The following is a 22,039-nucleotide window of genomic DNA, read 5'->3' on the forward strand; positions in this document are numbered from 1 at the left end:
GTACACCCTGGTAGGCCAATACATCCATTTTGATGTTGGATAGAGTCATTAGGAGGCCCCGGCTGCAGGCCTCGCCACCATTGCCGGGATGCCCTATTTGCAGGGGCAGTGGATGTGACACACATTGCCCTATGGTCCTCTCGAGGGGCAACCTTTCATTAACAGAGGGGCAGGGCAGCAAGGGAGGCTCTGATAGCAGTGCGCTTCATATAGCTGGGGACATCCAGTGTGGGGGCAGCTCCCAACTCCCTTACTCCACACCCCTGGAGCCACGGCAGCCACCGCCACCCCCACAACCCCAAGCTGGCCCCTCAACCCACATGACCCTTCCCCTGTCCCACCCTCTCAGCCCCCTCCTGGGCTGGCGCTGGTAGCAAGTCTGTGGTGAAGGCTGGAGGATGATGATGACTTGCTGTTGTATACACTGGGCTCCTGCCCTTGGTGGTACTCTAATCTGATTCCTACCTGTTCTCTAAATGCACACTGCCACTTGGGCCCAAGTAGCAATAAGTTTTTGGAACACAAGCGCGTGGGGCAATGGGTCGGGGGCTTGGGCGGGGGCCATGACAGGAGATGGTGGAAAGTAGTGCAGGTGGTCTATTCCTTTTGACCAAGGCGCTGGTGATTGTCCTCGAGGTGTATGGGGATGATTTGACATTGTAAGCGCAGCACATGGACAAATTTTAGAATGGGATGCACACTCGCCCTTGTTGCCGGAACAAAGTCGTTCATCATCTTATGGCACTGCTCTCCAGACCGAGGGGGTCATTGTCCCAGCATTCACTGCAGATACCACTGCCTCTTATATGGCACTTGCTGCAAGACACCTTAGGCGACGTCCCTGAGTGAGGTACAGCAGCTGGCGCCTCCCCTCCACTGTGTCCTGCAAGCGGGCCTGCTCACTCTTGGACAATCTGGGAGCACTTTTCTTGGGTGCCATCTTCCTGGCGTGACTGCCTGTGTGTCCATCATTGCAGCTTATGTACAGCTCTGGCTTGTCAAGGGAGTCCAGGTGCAGTCAATTTAGGCCAGTCATGGGCCCATTAGTTAAATTTTATTGTGGATAATGTTCAGGCAATCTGGTTTCAATAGAGGGTGAGCCATCTCCAAAGCTGCTGTTTGGGTGAACTCAACAAGGTGCTGTGTCTGGGAGGGAGGGGGGTGCAATGGTCAACAAGGAGGAATGCTCAACGAGGAGGCAGGGGATGTGCATTGCAGTACAGCGCTCTGTGTGTGAAGGCTGGTGGGAGGAGGGATGGGGAGGCCAGCAATGTCCGGGTCAATGGGGGATGGGGAGGCCAGGAGGCCATCAGTGTCTATGTCAGTGGGGGTTGGAGAGGCCAGCAATGTCTGTACGGGGCAGTGGGGGGGGGGGGGGGGTGGTATGGGACACCTCAGAGGGCTCATACAGTGAGGCAATATGGGTAGAGCTCAGGAATAGGAAGGATGGAGTCACAATGTTGGAGGTTTACCATTGGCCTCAACAGTCAGCGGGAGATAAATGAACAGATATGTAGACAGATTTTGGCAAGGTGTAAAAGTAACAGGGTTGTTGTGGTAGGTGATTTCAACTTCCCCTATATCGACTGGGACTCACTTAGTGCTCGGGGCGAGGATGGGGCAGAGTTTGTAAGGAGCATTCAGGAGGGCGTCTTGAAACCGTATGTAGATAGCCCAACTAGGGAAGGGACCACACTGGACCTGTTATTAGGGAATGAGCCTGGCCAGGTGGTCGCTGTTTCAGTAGGGGAGAAGTTCGAGAACAGTGACCACAATTCTGTAAGCTTTAAGGTACTGATGGATAAAGATAAGTGTGGTCTTCAAGTGAAGGTGCTAAACTGGGGGAAAGTTAATTACAACAATATTAGGCAGGAACTGAAGAGTGTAGATTGGGGGCAGATGTTTGAGGGCAAATCAACATCTGCCATGAGGGAGGCTTTCAAGTGTAAGTTGATAGGAATTCAGAATTGAGGATACAGCAGGATATAGATCGGTTGGACACTTGGGCAGAGAGATGGCAGATAGAGTTTAATCCGGACAGATGTGAGATAATACACTTTGGAAGGTCTAATACAGATGGGAAATAAACAGTAAATGGCAGAATCCTTGAGAGTATTGATAGACAGAGGGATCTGGGTGTCCAGGTACACAGGTCATAAAGTGGCAACACAGGTGGAGAAGGTAGTCAAGAAGCCATATGGTACACTTGCCTTCATCGGCCGGGGCATTGTGTTTAAAAATTGGCAAGTCATGTTGCAGCTTTATAGAACCTTAGTTAGGCCTCACTTAAGATATCGTGTTCAAAGCTTTGGAGAGGGTACAGAAAAGATTTATCAGGATGTTGCCTGGTATGGAGGGCATTAGCTATGAAGAGAGGTTGGAGAAACGTGGTTTGTTCTCACTGGAACGATGGAGGTTGAGGGGCAACCTGATGGAAGTCTATAAGATTACGAGGGGCATGGAGAGAGTGGATAGTCAGAAGCTTTTTCCTAGGGTGGAAGAGTCAATTACCAGGGGCATAGGTTTAAGGTGCGAGGGGCAAGGATTAAAGAAGATGTACGAGGCAAGTTTTTTTTACACAGAGGGTGGTGGGTGCCCGGAACCCGCTGCAGGGGGAGGTAGTGGAAGCAAATATGATAGTGACTTTTAAGGGGTGTCTTGACAAATACATGAAAAGGATGAGAATAGAGGGATGAGGGATATGGTACCTGGAAGGGTGGAAGGTTTTAGTTCAGTCAGGCAGCATGGTCGGTGCAGGCTTGGAGGGCCGAAGGGCCTGTTCCTGTGCTGTAATTTTCTTTGTTCTTTGATCTTCCAGAGATTGGCGCATGTGCGGGGGCCAGCTCAGTGTGCTGATTTCAGCCTCTTCAGCGGGAATAGGCCCTGCCCCCAGATTTTACACATGATTCATGCTAGTGCCCTCTGCAGTGCACAGTCTGGGAGATTAGTTTTGAAAACGCCACTTTACAATTTTTTTGGAAGAATTCCTCTCTCTCTCTCTCTCCTCCTCCTCCTCTCCTCTCTCTCTCTCTCTCTCTTTCCCCCCCCCCCCCCCCCCCCCGCCCCCAAGTTTTTCTCCTTGGAACAGAGAAAGTTAGAGATTTAATAAATGTGTTTAAACTTTTGAAACATTTTGATAGAATAAATGGTGAAACTGTTTGCATTGATGGATTGGTAAACGGAGGACAAAGATTTACGTTAATTTGTAGATGAAGCAGAGACGACGTGAACAAAACATTTTTATGCAATGTGGTGTTATGAGTTGGAATGTGCTGCCTGAAAAAATATGATGGGAGCAAATTCGATAATAATTGAAAAGGAATAAATTGCTTGCCTTTGGAAAAGAACAGAAAAATGGGATTAAGTGGACAGCTGTAATGAAGAGCTGGCACAGATAGACTGAATGGCCACCTTCCATACATTCTATGGTTTTTAGCATGAACATGACATGGAAGAATGGACAGCTTGTTGACCAAGCTCTGCATCTCACAGGATAAATAGGACTGAAACCCTATAGGGCTTGTATGGTAAACTGAGATATTAAAGAAATTACTTCAGAAATTGAATTTCAATAATATGTATTCTCCATAAAAGCTTAGTTTATTGAACATGTTTGTCAACTGTTATGGTGGGCACAAATTGTTGCGGTCGAGACACTGTTGTTGCAGCAAGATTTCCTCTTGGCAGTGGAAATGCACCAATTTAATATAAAGAAGTGGTATTTTTCTTTCCTTCTGTCTTGTCTCATTATAGTACGTATGTGCTCAGACCGACTCCAACTCATAAAAGAGTGCATTGCTCAATGTCCAACAGCCTACACACAATCAAAAAAGCTCCTGGGACTTGCAGATTTGCTCAGGGTAGCAGGTAAGTGCTTGTTCTTGGTGGTCTGTTCTATCAAATTAGATAGCATTTCAGTGATTTTATAAAGTATTTATTGGCAGAAATCTGCTCATTTGATTCTCAGTGCATCTCTGACTAGCTGTTGCGATATTTGTATGTTAAAGCATCTTTTTATAATATCAGTATGGAATATACATCACAAGTTAAGATTGCAAATTGGTCCATGGTTACATTTTTATGCTAATCTTGTCAGTTCATAGAAATCATAGAAACCCTACAGTGCAGAAGGAGGCCATTCGGCCCATCGAGTCTGCACCGACCACAATCCCACCCAGGCCCTACCCCCACATATTTTACCCACTAATCCCTCTAACGTATGCATCCCAGGACTCTAAGGGGCAATTTTTTTTTTTAACCTGGCCAATCAACCTAACCCGCACATCTTTGGACTGTGGGAGGAAACCGGAGCACCCGGAGGAAACCCACGCAGACACGAGGAGAATGTGCAAACTCCGCACAGACAGTGACCCGAGCCGGGAATCGAACCCGGGACCCTGGAGCTGTGACGCAGCAGTGCTAACCACTGTGCTACCGTGCCGCCCCAGTTGACCATCTTCAGCAGATGTTTTGGTTGATAATTCATTTTAAAGCACATCACTTAGTTGGAAAGTATTGTCTGATCTACATTATTTTGTCTTTGCTATTCAAATATAAACAGGACAGGATAAGGCACAGAGGAAAGGACAGGTATTGGTTCTCCTGGCTGAACAGGCTCTTCAGTGTCAAGATTACAAAACGGCCAGTATCCATTGCCAAGAGCTTATGTCTGCAGGTGACTTCTGAATTTTGATCATACTGGTTTTGTGTTCTGCTTGTTGACTGGGGTTTTCTCTTGAGGCTATGTATTGCTAAACTTATGCCAAATACAGAGACTCATGAAACTCAGTGTACTGATTTTAAGACATGACTTTGTTAACCAAACGATCGAATGGGAGAATGATATAAAGTAGCCCATCACTCCAGGTAGAGAATACGGGCAGCCCAAAATCACTCTGAAAAACAATGTCTCTGCCAGGGCAATTATACATTTCCAAAATCATATTTCCCATCTTTCCGGTGGGCATAATCCAGTAAACATTAATACAAATCAGTCAATAATCATCACTGGCACCAATTCCAGTCAACAACAATTTACATCCTGATCTCATGGAATCTTATTTGTCCATAATTTCAGATGTTCTCTCCCTCAGTTGCCCAGCAACACAGGAAGCTGGACAGTGATATCAGGGAATGATTCCCACAGATTCAAACCCACATTACACTCGTCTGACCCTGAGAAACTCCTCATGAGATTATTGCACCTGCATTATCAGTTTTGAGCTGTATAGTTCTGTTCATCAAACTGGCATTGGTAATCATTTTGTTCCCTACAAATGCTGATAAAGTGGTCGCATTCAGTGGAACCATTGTCCTATGGAATGCAGGCCCTATCTATAACCTCATCCCATCAAGCTCTGATATACCTTGCTGTTGGCTGAAGTTTTACAAAATGTATTCTAAAAGCAAACTGCATCCATTTTATAAATTCAAAATACATGTTTTAAATGAGGAATGCTTGTTATTCAGTTCGAGCTGTCTTTTATAATGACAGCTCACCTTAGCACTCTCCATAGTCTAAGATCATTCACTCTTAAGTCAGTATTGTGTTAATGTTCTCAAACCATGATTGTGTTTTTTTATTAGCCTAATTTAACCCCCCTTCATCACTGCTCAAAAAGGGGGATTTAGATGTCTTGAAGTTATTTTTTTGATCTTAATATTCAATCTGACCACAAATTCATTATATAAGTATGTAAGTTCACAATTACAGGGACTGTTTTGAACAGTTACTAAGTAAATTGGTTTAAATTTGACTGAACTTAAGCAGAATGGAATATTCTCGCAGGTGTTTTCCTATTACTTTCTCTTCATCATCTGGTTCCTATTTTTCTTGCTATGCCTAATCTGCCTGCATTGTTATGTGACCCCTGGAGAGCTACAGTTGAGGATTGAGTCACTCCCACAGATTCTGAGTAGTTGGATGTGCGCATATGCCAATAAAATGATGAACTATGACTCTGTCCAAGTTGAATTCTCAGCATGTTTTGTACTAACAGGTAGCAGAATCAATTGCATGCTCCCAGAAGACTGCCTTTCAGCAATGATTTCTTAACATCTATTGCATAAATAAGTATAAATGAAAGTTATTTGCTATTATAGAACAGTTTCGTGTTCGATCACTCAAAATCTCAATCTACATGTCGAAGCATTTAAAATTAATTTATAAACTATGTAGTATTTTGGACAATAATACTCCTCTCAGAAGCCTGCCTTCTATTCTGAAATCAAAGTCATTTATATATAGAATGAAAATATATGGCTGCAGCACCATTTTCCACACAGTTGTTCCAGTATATCCCTTTTTATTTGCTCAACCAACTCTCAAACAGTTTGCTATCTTGCTGGCCAAATCCATGTGCTTTAATTATAGCAAATTATCATTTGTGTAAAATGTTCACAATTGTTCTATGAAAATCCTTCTCTATCTGCGATCTCAGTGATGCCATCAAGAACTCTATTGATTGCCAGCCATGGCTCAGTTGGTAACGATGATGTGGAGATGCCAGCGTTGGACTGGGGTGAACACAGTAAGAGTTTTAACAACACCAGGTTAAAGTCCAACAGGTTTATTTGGTAGCAAATACCATTAGCTTTCGGAGCACTGCTCCTTCGTCATTTCCAGTCCATCTGACGAAGGAGCAGCGCTCCGAAAGCTAATGGTATTTGCTACCAAATAAACATGTTGGACTTTAACCTGGTGTTGTTAAAACTCTTACTCAGTTGGTATCACCATTACCTCTGAGTCACATGGCTGTGGGTTTAAGTCCCACTTCAGGGCTGGAGCACAAAATCACAGCTGACAGCTCAGTGAAGTACTGAGCGATGCTGTACTGTTGGAGGTATTACAAAACCTCCAGCAATACAAAATATTACAATATTACAAAAACAAATTATCTGGATATTATCACATTGTTTGTGGTGCCACATTTCCTACATTTCAACAATTACTACACTTCAGAAGTACTTCACTTTGGGACATCTGGTGATTGTTCAAAGTGCTAGCAAGGTTTCAGTCTTCATTTTTCTTGTCTTTTCCTGCCTAAAGGGGAAAGATGCGAGAATTTGAAGACTACAAAAAACTAAGTAATCACTTTCTCAATTCCCATGAAATGAGAATTGGCACAAATCTACACCAGAATAACTTTCATCACACATGCATACAGTTCCAAATCTTTACCAGGCCACACTTTACACTTTAAAAAAAATAATAATTGCAGACTAGCACATTTGTTGGTGGTTAAAATAAAATTGGTACAGAAATCTTGGTCACAGGTTGAATTGATAAGTTGAAATGTGTTGCTTTTAAACAGACTACACAATATAATAATTACCTTTCAGTGTCAAGTACTGTGCAGAATATTGGATAATTGGGAACTAATGAGTCAAGGAGCCCTGTTATTGGTCCAGTAAACCAGCATTTAGTTCCAGTCATTTTGGCAATGGAAGATACAAGATTATAGTACTAAAACTATATCCTGTTAAATAAACAGAACATGTTTGCTAGCTGGAGGTCTAACCAGATTGCAGCTGAATATTAGCAAATTATGCTAAAAATGTTTCAAGAAGGAAACTGATGCAGAGTCTTGCAGTCCATCCAGCGTCCATAATTAATTCCCTACTTAACAAAACGTGAACAATCAGCTTTTAACAGTGCATCCATCATGTTGCATATTAGCCTAAATTTCAACAGATCCATGTTGAAGGATTTTTTTTGTGCTGCTGGCGATTGTAAGTTTGTGCCTTTTCCTTATCACTTGCCTGCATTCCGAACCAAAAGTATGGCATTTTTCTTTGGGGTGTTTGCCAGCATTTCAGGGATTTCGCTAAACGTAGGCGGCAGGAACAATGAGTATCAGTAGCATGTCCCAGAAAGGAGCTGATGCATGAATTCTGTCATTTGAATTGACCTTGTATCCAGTATACTACAATAATCCATCAGGGTCTTCAAACTGTTTCACCATATTAACTTTTCAGCTTTGGTATTTTTTTTTACCACTTTCTCATTGCAAAGGCACTTCCAACCTCTGGTTGTTTATATCGCTCCTAATTGTTTATTAAATCACCTTTTCATTTTTCCTAATGTTCTTTCATTTACTTTTCATCTTTTATATGAACGTGCATAATACGTGTAAATAACTGAAAAGACCAGCTGGGTCTGTTAAGCCTGTACTTCACATATATGGCATGATCAAATACACAGTTAGCCTGTGTCCATCACAATCCCGAGAGGCAGAAACACTGGCCTTTCTATAACACTTTTAGCTTTTAATCATGTATGTAACAAAATGTATGCATTGCCGACATTTTATTTTAGATTTCTATTAGTTTTAAAAGCCATCCATTTTTACTTTGCATTTTTGTCCCTCAGTTTTCTGTATTATCAAATTTCCTTTTTTAAAGTTTTAAAGCCTACTGAATAAATGTACTCTCAGGAACAATATTGTTTGAAGAGTAATTGTGTACAAAATGGCAAAAGGTATTTGTCTCCATTTTGTTGAAAAAAATAAGTGAAGCTTTATTTCTGCTGCATTTCTGTAGTGAATTAAAGTTAAAAATTAAGCATGCAAAAAGAGGTGATGACCTATCTTTAATTAATGAAATGAACAGGTGGATGTTTATTTTTCTCCCAAAGGTTACAGTGCTGGTTGGCAGGTGTGCAGCAAACTGGGGCAGTCAGATGGGTATCATGACCTGACAACTCGGCAGGAGTTAATGGCCTTTGCTCGTACTTACTGCCCTCCTAATGTTATCCAGTCTCTTCTAGCTGTCAGCAGCTCACTTCAAACGCAGGTATGAGCGAATGAGCTTTATACTAATGAGAACTGAGGAGCTTTGGAGGGCATTAACTCTTGAACATAAAGACGTTTTCACTAATGCAGTCTGTCCATTCTGCAAAATGTTTGATTTTCCAATGAGAAATTAAAAAAGTTCTGATGCAGCCCCCTGAAATGTGTTCAGGAGAATTTCCTTAATCAGTATGTTCTCAGCCTAACTAGAAAGGAGGTTTGCTGGATCTGGTGCTGGGAGATTGGATCGATCAAGTGTTTGTGGGGGTACACTTGGAAAAGAGTGATCATTCTATCATAAGGTTTAGATTAATAACGAAGAAAAGCAAGGGATGATATAATGTTGAATGTTTAGATTGGAAGAGGGCTCATTTCAATGACACGAGACAGGATATAGACAATATAAAATTAAACCAAAGCCTGACAGGAAGAGCTGTAATGGAACAATGGGTGATCTTTAAGGCAGAGATGTTTCAGGAACAAACTGGATGCATTCCAACAAGGGTGAAAGTTAAAGGAACCAAAAATGAGACTCTTTGGAAGACAGGGGAGCTAGAGATTATGATGAAACACAACAAAAAGAGGGTGTATGATGCATATCAGGCAAATTTTTGAGTAACAGGATCAATACAATAGTTTGAGGGGGGAGAGATGATGAGGAAAAGGGAAGGAGAGAAAATGAGAATTGAATGGCAGTTAAATTAAAGGGAACAAAAATAATAAACAAGTAATAAGAGTTGAGGTTTGTCCTATTAGAGACAAAGAAGGTGCTATATGCTTGGAAGTGCAGATCAAGGCTTGAGTAGTTAATGAGTACTTTGTATTGGCCTTTCTTCAGGAAGAGGAATCTGACAAAATATCCGTAGGGGCAGAGATAGTAGAAGCAGTGAATAGGTTTTTAATTGATTATGTGGTGGCACAGGAAAGGCTAAGTGTACTTTGGGTAGATGAGTTTCCTGATTCAGCAGGCTTGCATAAAGGTTGCTGAAGCAAGTGGGGATGGATATTGTGGGAGGGCTTGCAATAATCTTCCAATCTTCTATAGATGTGGAGAAGGTGCCAGAGAATTGGAGAGTGGCAAATGTGACACCCTTATTCAAGAAAGAATACAAGGACAGTCCCAGCAACTACATGCCTGTTAGTTTAATATCAATAGTGGATAAGCTTTTGGAAATAATCTGAGTGGGAAAAAATCAACTACCACTTGCAGAGGCTGGAGTTAATTAAGGGTAGTCAGTATGGATTTGTAAAAGGCAAATCATACTTGACTAATCTAATTGAATTTTTAGATGGACTAATCAAATAGATTGATGAAGAGAACGAGGTGGATGTTAGCTGCATAGATTTTAAGAAGGTGTTTGACAAAATGCCACATAAAAAGCTGGTTAGCAAAATTGAGGCTGATAGAATAAGGGAGTAATTATCTAATTGGATTCAAAAATTGGCTGATAGACAAAAAACAGCAAGTTGTGATAAATGGTTGTTTTTCAGACCGAAGGATGGTAAACGGTGGTGTTTTCCAAGGGAGAAAATACAGGTAGGGTCGCAAAATAGACAAGTGGCAGATGAAATTTAATATAGAGTTAATTAAGTAATTTTCGCAGAAGGGGTAGGGAAAGGCAATATTGGCTTAATGGCATAGTGCTAAAGAGTGTACAGAAAAAGAAGGACTTGGAGATGCATGTGCATTGATCTTTGAAGGTGCAGGAAATATTGAGAAAATCGTTTGCTGAGCAAAAGGGATCTTGAGTCTTCATAAATAGAAGCTTTGATTGCAAAAGCAGGCAGGTTCTACTGAACCTTCATGGTCCAGCCCCATCTAGAATATTGCATTCAGTTCTGCTCGCCATATTTAGGAAGAATGTGAGGGTGCAGAAGAGATTTACCAGAATGGTTCCAGGGATGGAGGATTTTAGTTACAACGTTAGGTTAGGAAAGTGGGGATTATTCTCCTCGCAGCAAAGAAGATTGAGGAGAGACTGAAAGAAGTGAAGAGGATTGTCACAGGTTTGGATAAGGAAGACGGAAAAACTTCTCATGAGCTGATGGTACAGGACTCGAGGACTCTGATTTAGGGTTTTGGGCAAGAGAGGGTGGGAATATGAGGATTTTCTTTTTAACTTTGTGAGTGGTAATGACCTAGAACTTGCTGCCCATAAGGATAGTGGAAGTGGAAACGATCAATGATTTCAATTCATGTCATTGAGGGTTCTGAACAGTAATTACTGCACATTGCTGTTGGATGTATCTTGAATTTTTGAAGTTAAGTGAAATGCGAAATTTGTTCTTGGTTTCTATCAATAATTCATCTTTTCTCATGATACAATTTGACTTCAGAATAGTACAAAAAAATCTAATCGCCTCTGTATCAAATAACTTTTAAATGCTATTCGGATCAGACATTCACATTAAATAATGAAACAAACTTTATTGAAAATATTTTCGTCAGAGCATTTAAAATCATTTTCATGTGCCATAAATTTTTGCACATTCAAGCAGGCAACTTTGTACCTCTTCCACTAACCAGATTGAAGCATTGTTCACAAACTGCACAGAGAGTGAAGCAGAAAGGGTACAGAAATCAAGTGCAGAAAGAAAGTAAAAGGAGGGAAAGGAAAATTTGACAAAAGAAAGAAGCAACAAAGAAAAACAAATGAAAAGTTTAAAAACTTCAATCTCCAACAATTAAAAGCTGCAGCAATTAGACTCATGGGGGCGATTCTCCCAAAAGACTCTAAGTGTCAAATTCATGTAAAAACTGGAGTAAATCCTGCTGGGTTTTTTTCAGCGGGAGTTTCAGAATAAATCTCTCTCACTCCTGTGCATTGCAGAGTGCACTAGCATGATTCATGCAACAAATCAATGGAGAGGCCGCCAGCAAAGGGCTGAGTGGCACACACGAAGTGACCCCGCGCTGTTGGCCTCCCAATTTCTGGCCAGCCCTGTGATCCCTGCATTGCTGGCGCACAGACCCCTCTAAGCCTCAATCGCTGGCCGGACCAGCCTCGAGCCCACCCCTCACCATGATGGCCAGCCCCAATCACTGGCCCCCATCCCTCTGTCATTGCAGGATGGTGACGGCAGGACATCCCCCCCCCCCCCCCCCCCCCCCACCCCCGATCTCCCACCAGAGGTCCCACCCCCTTGGCACTGCTGGATGCTAAGCTGGCAATAAGCAGGGGACACCCCCACCTTACCCCCGACCCTCTGGGGGGGCTCGATGGCCTCCCTTTGCTCCAGATGAGTCGGGCCGACAGGTCCCCCGCAAGTGGGGAGCTATTGTAAAAACCGCTGGAGTGAAAAACTCCTGGGAGGGGGTCGGAGGGGGAAGGAAGACTAGCAGGCCCAGATACTTGAGTCCTGTGCCAGCTAATTATATGTAAAATACATTCAAATGAAGATTTAAATAAATTATGCAGCTCCGTGCAGATTTCTGACATGGAGCTGGCGGCATGGGAAATCTGGCTGCCGGAAACTCTCAGAAGCCATGGCGCCCAGCAGGGAGCCCACTAAACGGCCTCTGCTTGAGTATTCCAGCTTTTACAGCACAGCGGGCTGGGGGAATTCTACCCCACCACACCCCTGTATTTGTACAAGTTATATATATCAAGAGATCTATCCTACCTTTTAAATGGCACTTTGTGGCATGTTGACTTTGTATCTACCTTGTAATAAGGAACCTTTTATGGTGCTCAATGGATTTCAGCATGAAATCAGACGGCAAAATGCCATTTTTGAGAAGTTAATTGTAGAGCGCTCATCTTGGACAATATCTGCTGGATTTTGAGTCTAACCACACATTATCCTCACAGCAAGTTGCTTGGTCACCTACACATAAATAATGGGTAATGCCATTGTTATTTTGACAAGTTCTGGACTGTATCTTTTTGTAAAGTATGAAGTCGATTTTCAATTCGGGCTCACAACCTTAAGAATCAAGACAATGCGGCACCATATTTTGAATTAAGCTTTGAATCAACATGTTTGGAACTAATGTTTGGGCAGCATGGGTGGCACAGTGGTTAGCACTGCTGCCTCACAGTGCCAGGGACCCGAGTTCGATTCCCAGCTTGGGTCACTGTCTGTGTGGAGTCTGCACGTTCTCCCCGTCTCTGCGTGGGTTTCCTCCGGGTGCTCTGGTTTCCTCCCACAGTCCGAAAGATATGCAGGTTACGGTGCATTGGCCATGCTAAATTCTCCCTCAGTGTACCCGAACAGGCACCAGAGTGTGGCGACTAGGGGATTTTCACAGTAACTGCATTACAGTGTTAATGTAAGCTTACTTGTGACTAATGAATAATAAACTTGAAACTAATGTTGAATGTAGCACTTTCAGGTTATGCTAATTGTTTATTGGATTTATTGGACTATTATTGGACAATTACAATTAACTTAATTCTGTGTTGTGATAGTTTCTTGTGACTCATTTCTTCATGGGAAATTTTCATTCAAAGAAGAGTCATTTCTCAACGTTCATAAAAAGTTTAATATATTTTATCCTGGAAAAGATCCATATACCTGCGTGTTTGTAGTTAATAGTTCATTGAAAACAATCTCTGATATAATTGCATAGTGCTACATCACTGCTTTGTCTTTTGTTCATTTTATTGCAGATTTTGTATCAAGCTGTGAATTATCAGATTCAACCATCAGAGAGCAGCGAATCTATAAATTCTACAGGCCATGCTCAGCAGGTCAGAATTGGCATGACTTGAAATAACATGACTCTCACCACCTTATTGAAATAGAATTTTACCGTCCCATCTCATGCACAAAATAGACTATTATTGTCTCATTACCTTAGAGAGAGATGTGAATATCAAAGTGCAGCATTTCTGTTTCTTTTTTGAATAATTACATTTTCAGTGCACCTTCGTTCAAGTGGCCTGAATTTATTTTACCACTAACAGCAACTTGCATTTATATCACACTTTAATAAAATAGCCCAAGGTACTTAAGGACTGCAAACATGACAACTGCCTGCACCTTAAATCTAAGCAATGGTCCAGCAAATATTTCAGCTTTTAATATTTGATTTTGATTTGATTTATTATTGTCACGTGTATTAGTGAAAAATGTTGTTTCTTGCGCGCTATACAGACAAAGCATATTGCTCATAGAGAAGGAAACGAACGAGTGCAGAATGTAGTGTTACAGTCATAGCTAGGGTCAATGGATGGGAGGCTGGTTTGGGTGATGGATTGGGCTACATTCATGACCTTTTGTAGTTCTTTGCGGTCTTGGACAGAGCAGGAGCTGTACCAAGCTGTGATACAACCAGAAATAATGCTTTCTATGGTGCATCTGTAAAGGTTGGTGAGAGTCCTAGTTGACATGCCAATTTTCCTTAGTCTTCTGAGAAAGTAGAGGCGTTGGTGGGCTTTCTTAACTATAGTGTTGACATGGGAGGGACCAGGACAGGTTGTTGGTGATCTGGACACCTAAAAACTTGAAGCTCTTGACTCTTTCTACTTCGTCTCCATTGATGTAGACAGGGGCATGTTCTCCTTTACGCTTCCTGAAGTTGATGACAATCTCCTTCGTTTTGTTGACATTGAGGGAGAGATTATTGTTGCCGCACCAGTTCACAAGATTCTCTATCTCATTCCTGTACTCTGTCTCGTCATTGTTTGAGATCCGACCCACTACTGTGGTGTCATCAGCAAACTTGAAAATCGAGTTGGAGGGGAATTTGGCCACACAGTCATAGCCATATAAGGAATATAGTAGGGGGCTGAGGACCCAGCCTTGTGGCTCACCGGTGTTGAGGATGATCGTGGAGGAGGTGTTGTTGCCTATCCTTACTTATTGTGGTCTGTGGGTTAGGAAGCTCAGGATCCAGTCGCAGAAGGAGGTGCCGAGACCCAGGCCACGGAGTTTGGAGATGAGTTTCGTGCGAATAATTGTGTTGAAGGCTGAGCTGTAGTCAATAAAAGGAGTCTGACATAGGTGTCTTTGTTATCTAGGTGTTCCAGGGTTGAGTGCAGAGCCAGGGAGATGGCATCTGCTGTGGACCTGTTACAGCACTAATATGTTGTGGCATGCCACACTTTTTGACAATTTTTAAAAATGTTCACTACCTGATAGTAAGAAGGAAAGAATAAGATCAAGCAAGTGTTTGTACAAATAAGCTGCCAGTCAAGGAGAGGTGCAATAATTTGCTTGTTGATTGGGGAAAATGCTGTGCAAAATTTTGCCTCCTTATACTGTTGTCAATCATCTAACAGTGCAATAGTGGTTTGAATCTTGCTATTACAGTGTGATTTAACCTTTAAAAAAATCTAGTGGAACAATTCACCTCTTCTGAGAGCAATAGCTTTTTTTATGGACTTTTTTAAAGCAGTAATTATTTTGTTATTTGGTTTGAACTTTTAGACTGAAACTCAAACTTCAACCAATTCCTCTGCGGATTTGCTTCAACGAACAACTGCAAAAACCATGAAGGTTCTCAGTAATACTTCCATAACGACTAAGGCAGTGCTGCATGCTGTCAGTGATGCACAGTGGTGGAAGAAGTCGCTCAGTTACCTGAGACCTTTACATGTGAGGTTTTTAAATCTTAACTAAAGAGCAAGGAAGTCGATCTTCTCCTTTCTGTCTTTTTACATGTATTTTTTCTTTAGGATCGAGGGCCAGAAGCTACATTAAAAGGTGTGGCTGGTGTAAATGGAGATTTGGAAAAGCAAGGCTGTCATCCTTTCTATGAGTTCCTCATTGATGATCCATTTATTGACAAAGTAAGTCGAGCAAGCAGTTGAAATCCAAGATTTTCATTAATGATCTTTGAAAGCTAAAGTGGTCACCCTATCGACAGTTCTGAGGAGTTGCTCTTTACTATTTGAAGTCGACATGGTTTCAACTTTAGACAACAGCTGTGCAAACAATTGAAGCAGCAAGCCATTTGTCCAGCACTGGCCAATTGAGTATAGCAGGTTAATTGAGTGGTTTAACCTGTGATTTCTTTCCTAGATTGAGCTGCTTATTAATTTATTCCTTATAATGTGCAGCTTATATTGATTGTATATCCAAACTATTTATTACAGTAACTTCAGATGAGGCACATGATTATCAAAGTTTACAAATCCATTCTAAATAACAATTAATACTTTTTATTCCTCTGAGTTTTATTTTTGGATGTTTAGAAGATATCCTAACTGTTGAAAGAAAGTGTTGCACAAAGCTATCTGGTAGTGCATATTAGATGAACCATGCATAACGACCCAGAATGTGGTGGAATTCGGCACCTTGTGTCATGAATTGGATGTTTTTCCTCACCCTTTAGCTCCAATTACTTCTGCAGCTGCAAACTGCTGAAAGTGCAAATTGATAACAGTGTAATAAGGCCAACAGGGACGTTGGTAAATGACAGGACTTGGTCTATCTCCTTAACCAGTTAAATTTAATATTCTGTTGGCAATAGCCATTTTGATTCCTTATGTCACATGATCCTTCAATTCAAGCTTACTTCACCATTGGCTCTTCCCAAATCACTAATATGGCAGTTGGCAGTACTGGAACAAGTCCCAGACTTGGACTTAAATTGGTGACTCCAGTTACATAATACTCTCCGGGGATTTCTGCTGACACTTGAACTGACTCTGCTGACTGATGTATCCCCGTATGGGTAGTAGACTCACAATCGGAGAATTCACATCCAGAGCAGGTTTTCGAGGCTTACATCCACTCCACCATATCAGTCATCTTGAACTTGGAGGTCCTTTTCATTTCCAGATATTCCAAGTTGCTGCAGGGCAAGTTGGTGTAATCTTTGGGAAGATGACACAATTATTGTTTACTATGATAAGCAGCTTGGGATCTATTTTCAGTTTCCATGTTGAGATAAGATCCAGCAATATTCTCAGCCACTTTCTCTTCTTGTCAATGAGTTATTTTTAATTTGACTGGCAGTGAGTTTTTAAACATACAACTAAGTTTTCTGCCAAACGTAAATTCCCATTATCGTTTGGAATGGAAATTGTGATTTCTTAGAAATGAAGGTTGAATCATCATTTCTAGATAGATATATACATGGAGCTTTTATAAGAATTGTATTAAACTACTTTGTTAAATTAGATAACTGTTCTTTGTAGAAAATTCAAAGGCTCATTGAAGCCTAGTGCCTAAACAAAGATTAGGAAATGGCTAATGGAGTGCATTATCCATCATTGCTACCTCTTTGGTAAGATTTCATTTATTATTGTCACATGTATTAGTATGTAGTGAAATGTATTGTTTCTTGCACTCTATACAGACAAAGCATACTGTACATAGAGAAGAAAAGAAGTGCAAAATGTAGTGTTATGGTCATAGCTAGAGTGTAGAGAAAGATCAACTTAATGCAAGGTAGGTCCATTCAAAAGTCTGATGGCAGCAGGAATGAAGCTGTTCTTGAGTCAGTTGATACGTGTCCTCAGATTTTTGTATCATTTTCCTGATGAAGAAGGTAGAAGAGAGTATGTCCAGGGTGCGTGGGGTCTTTGATTATGCTGGCTGCTTTTCCAAGGCAGCGGGAAGTGTGGACGGTGTCAATGGATGGGAAACTGGTTTGAGTGACGGACTGGGCTTTGTTCACGACCCTTTGTAGTTGCTTGTGGTCTTGGACAGAGCAGGAGCCATACCAAGCTGTGATACAACCAGAAAGAATGCTTTCTATGGTGCATCTGTAAAACTTGGTGAGAGTCGTAGTGGACATGTCAAATTTCCTTAGTCTCCTGAGGAAGTAGAGGCATTGATGGGCTTTCTTAACTATAGCGTTGGCATGGAGGGACCAGGACAGGTTGTTGATGATCTAGACCATTTCTGCTTCATCCCCATTGATGTAGACAGGGGCATGTCCTCCACTACGCTTCCTGAAGTTGATGACTATCTCCTTCTCTTGACATTGAGGGAGAGATTATTGTCGTGGCACCAGTTCACCAGAAACTCTGTCACTTTCCTGTACTCCGTCTCGTCATTGTTTGAGCTCTGACCCACTACAGTGGGTCTAAGAAATCGAACGGCTGCAAAGACAATCCAGGTAATTACAGGCTGGTGAGCCTTATGTTAGTGATAGGGAAATTATTGGAGAGGATTCTTCGAGACAGGATTTATTCTCACTTGGAAAAAAGTGAACATATTAGCGAGAGGCAACATGGTTTTGTGAAGGGGAGGTCATCTCTCACTAACTTGATCAAATTTTTCGAGGAAGTGACGAAGATGATTGATGAAGGTAGGGCACTGGAAGTTGTCTACATGGACTTCAGTAAGGCCTTTGACAAGGTCCCTCATGGCAGACTGGTACAGAAGGTGAAGTCGCATGGGATCAGAGGCGAGCTGGCAAGATGGACACAGAACTGGCTCAGTCATAGAGGCATTGATGGGCTTTCTTAACTATTCTTAACTTGGCAGTGCATCCAAAGAGGAAAGAGTCGAATTGGACTCCTCCGGAAGGCCGCTGCCCTCCACTTGACATGTATGCCCAAGCCGTCAGGAGGTGCGTCAACACCAAATTCATCAGCCGCACTCACAAGACAGCCCCGAACATCACCCAAGCACAACGTAACGCCATCCACGCTCTCAAGACCAACCGCAACATTGTCATCAAACCAGCAGACAAAGGAGGGGCCATCGTCATACTGAACAGAACGGATTACTGCAAAGAAGTGTACCGACAACTAAACAACGAGGAACACTACAGACAGTTACCTGCAGATCCGACCAAAGAACACACCCGTCAACTCAACACTCTGATCAAGACCTTTGATCCGGACCTTCAGAACACCCTCCGTGCTCTCATCCCACGTACTCCCCGCGTTGGAGATCTCTACTGCCTCCCGAAGATACACAAGGCAAACACACCCGGCCGTCCCATCGTATCGGGCAATGGGACCCTGTGCGAGAACCTCTCCGGCTATGTCGAGGGCATCCTGAAACCCATTGTACAAAGAACCCCCAGCTTTTGTCGCGACACGACGGACTTCCTACAGAAACTCGGCACACATGGAGCAGTTGAACCAGGAGCACTCCCCGTCACAATGGATGTCTCGGCACTCTACACCAGCATCCCCCATGACGATGGCATTGCTGCAACGGCCTCAGTGCTCAGCGCCAACAACTGCCAGTTTCCAGATGCAATTTTACATCTCATCCGCTTCATCCTGGACCACAATATCTTCACCTTCAACAACCAGTTCTTTATCCAGACACACGGAACAGCCATGGGGACCAATTTCGCACCTCAATATGCCAACATCTTCATGCACAGGTTCGAACAAGACTTCTTCACCGCACAGGACCTTCAACTGATGCTATACACTAGATACATCGATGACATTTTCTTCCTTTGGACTCATGGTGAACAATCACTGAAACAACTCTATGATGACATCAACAAGTTCCATCCCACCATCAGACTCACCATAGACTACTCTCCGGAATCGGTTGCATTCTTGGACACACGCATCTCCATTAAGGACGGTCACCTCAGCACCTCACTGTACCGCAAGCCCACAGATAACCTCACGATGCTCCACTTCTCCAGCTTCCACCCTAAACACATTAAAGAAGCCATCCCCTACGGACAAGCCCTCCGTATACACAGGATCTGCTCGGATGAGGAGGATCGCAACAGACACCTCCAGACGCTGAAAGATGCCCTCATAAGAACAGGATATGGCGCTCGACTCATTGATCAACAGTTCCAACGCGCCACAGCGAAAAACCGCACCGACCTCCTCAGAAGACAAACACGGGACACAGTGGACAGAGTACCCTTCGTTGTCCAGTACTTCCCCGGAGCGGAGAAGCTACGGCATCTCCTCCGGAGCCTTCAACCATGTCATTGATGAAGACGAACAACTCGCCAAGGCCATCCCCACACCCCCACTTCTTGCCTTCAAACAACCGCACAACCTCAAACGGACCATTGTCCGCAGCAAACTACCCAGCCTTCAGGAGAACAGTGACCACGACACCACACAACCCTGCCACAGCAACCTCTGCAAGACGTGCCGGATCATCGACACAGATGCCATCATCTCGCGTGAGAACACCATCCACCAGGTACACGGTTCATACTCTTGCAACTCGGCCAACGTTGTCTACCTGATACGCTGCAAGAATGGATGTCCCGAGGCGTGGTACATTGGGGAAACTATGCAGACGCTGCGACAACGGATGAATGAACACCGCTCGACAATCACCAGGCAAGACTGTTCTCTTCCTGTTGGGGAGCACTTCAGCGGTCACGAGCATTCGGCCTCTGATATTCGGGTAAGCGTTCTCCAAGGCGGCCTTCGCGACACACGACGGCGCAGAGTCGCTGAGCAGAAACTGATAGCCAAGTTCCGCACACACGAGGACGGCCTCAACCGGGATATTGGGTTCATGTCACACTATTTGTAATCCCCACAGTTGCCTGGACCTGCAGAGTTTCACTGGCTGTCTTGTCTGGAGACAATACACATCTTTTTAGCCTGTCTTGATGCTCTCTCCACTCACATTGTTTTGTTTCTTAAAGACTTGATTAGTTGTAAGTATTCGCATTCCAACCATTATTCATGTAAATTGAGTTTGTGTCTTTATATGCTCTGTTTGTGAACAGAATTCCCACTCACCTGAAGAAGGGGCTTGGAGCTCCGAAAGCTTGTGTGGCTTTTGCTACCAAATAAACCTGTTGGACTTTAACCTGGTGTTGTTAAACTTCTTACTCGGTCATAGAAGACAGAGGGTAGCAGTGGAAGCGTACGTTTCTGAATGGAGGGCTGTGATAAGTGGCGTTCCTCAGGGATAAGCGTTGGTAATATATATATACATGATTTGGAGGAAAATGTAACTGGTTTGATTAGTAAATTTGCGGACGACACAAAGGTTGGTGGAATTGTGGATAGCAATGAGGACCGTCAAAGGATACAGCAGGATATAGATCGGTTGGAGACTTGGGTGGAGAAATGGCAGATGGAGTTTAATCCGGACAAATGTGAGGTAATGCATTTTGAAAGGTCTAATACAGATGGGAAATGTACAGTGAATGGCAGAACCCTTGAGTATTGATAGGCAGAGGAATCTGAGTGTACAGGTACACAGGTCATTCAAAGTGGCAATGCAGGTGCAGAAGGTAGTCAAGAAGGCATACAGCGTGCATGCCTTCATCGGCCGGAGCATTGAGTTCAAAAATTGGGAAGTCATGTTGCAATTTTATAGAACCCTTAGTTAGGCCACACTTGGGATATAGTGTTCAATTCTGATCGCCACACTACGAGAAGGATGTGGAGGCTTTGGAGAGGGTACAGAAAAGATTTACCAGGATGTTGCCTGGTATGGAGGGCATTAGCTATGAGGAGAGGTTGGAGAAACTTGGTTTGTTCTCACTGGGACGACGGAGGTTGAGGGGCGATCTGATAGAAGTCTACAAGATTATGAGGGGCATGGACAGAGTGGGTATTCAGAAGCTTTTTCGCAGGGTGGAAGAATCAATTACGGGGGGGGGATAGGTTTATGGGGCAAGGTTTAAAGGAGATGTACGAGGCAAATCTTTTACACAGAGGATGGTGGGTGCCTGGAACTCGCTGCCGGGGGTGGTAGTGGAAGCAGTTACAATAGTGACTTTTAAGGGGTGTCTTGACAAATACGTGAATCGGATGGGAATAGAGGGATATGGTCCCCGGAAGGTAGTGAGTTTTATTTCAGTTGGGCAGCTTGGTCGGTGCAGGCTTGGAGGGCCGAAGGGCCTGTTTCTGTGCTGTAATTTTCTTTGTTCTTTGTTCTTGTTCTTTGACTCAGCAAAGGGTTACCCTCTTCATTTAATCAGGCATCCAAAGAAACATGTGTTCACTGATGGTATATTTAAAACGAATGTGGGGTTCTGATTGTTCATTCCCAGGTCTTGACCCCATTGTTGGATCAATTGTAGGTCAGGAACCCAAAAATGCTAGCAGTGGGTCTCGGACAGTGATTTTGAATGAGACAGACAATTAAATTGCAATTTCGAGGAGCCCCGTCTAATTAAGGGTGACAGACTTTCTCCGGAGTCTGGAGGGTCAGTAAAAGACACTAACAGATCAGCCCTTCCGCCAGAGGTGGGAGTTGCTGAAGTAAGTAGAGAGACAAAAGGGCACCTCCATTCCCATCCCTAAGATTAAGTAATTGAGAGGGCCAGGAGGGTTAAAGTTTTCAGGCATCAAGACAAAGCCCCATCCACAGTAATGAGTATCACGGTGTGGCTGATTTTTGGAATGCATCGGCCATGTAGATTGGAATCTCTAACTCCGATG

General features: G+C 43.1%; 1 protein-coding gene across 3 annotated transcripts in view; it reads left to right on the forward strand.

The window, feature by feature from the left end:
• Window positions 1-22,039, forward strand: part of nbas (NBAS subunit of NRZ tethering complex) — a 259,241-nt gene that overhangs the window by 129,575 nt on the left and 107,627 nt on the right. For all 3 annotated transcript variants that reach the window (XR_013497784.1, XM_078213107.1, XM_078213108.1), the window contains 6 exons: window positions 3,754-3,867; window positions 4,562-4,675; window positions 8,636-8,793; window positions 13,403-13,483; window positions 15,165-15,332; window positions 15,413-15,526. Coding sequence is in view for 2 of the 3 variants with exons in the window: in XM_078213107.1 (XP_078069233.1) it covers window positions 3,754-3,867; window positions 4,562-4,675; window positions 8,636-8,793; window positions 13,403-13,483; window positions 15,165-15,332; window positions 15,413-15,526 (749 nt within the window). In the remaining variant the exon portion in view is untranslated. The remainder of the gene's footprint in view (window positions 1-3,753; window positions 3,868-4,561; window positions 4,676-8,635; window positions 8,794-13,402; window positions 13,484-15,164; window positions 15,333-15,412; window positions 15,527-22,039) is intronic.

Source organism: Mustelus asterias, chromosome 5 (genome assembly GCF_964213995.1).
Source record: "Mustelus asterias chromosome 5, sMusAst1.hap1.1, whole genome shotgun sequence".
Classification (NCBI taxonomy): Eukaryota; Metazoa; Chordata; class Chondrichthyes; order Carcharhiniformes; family Triakidae; genus Mustelus; species Mustelus asterias.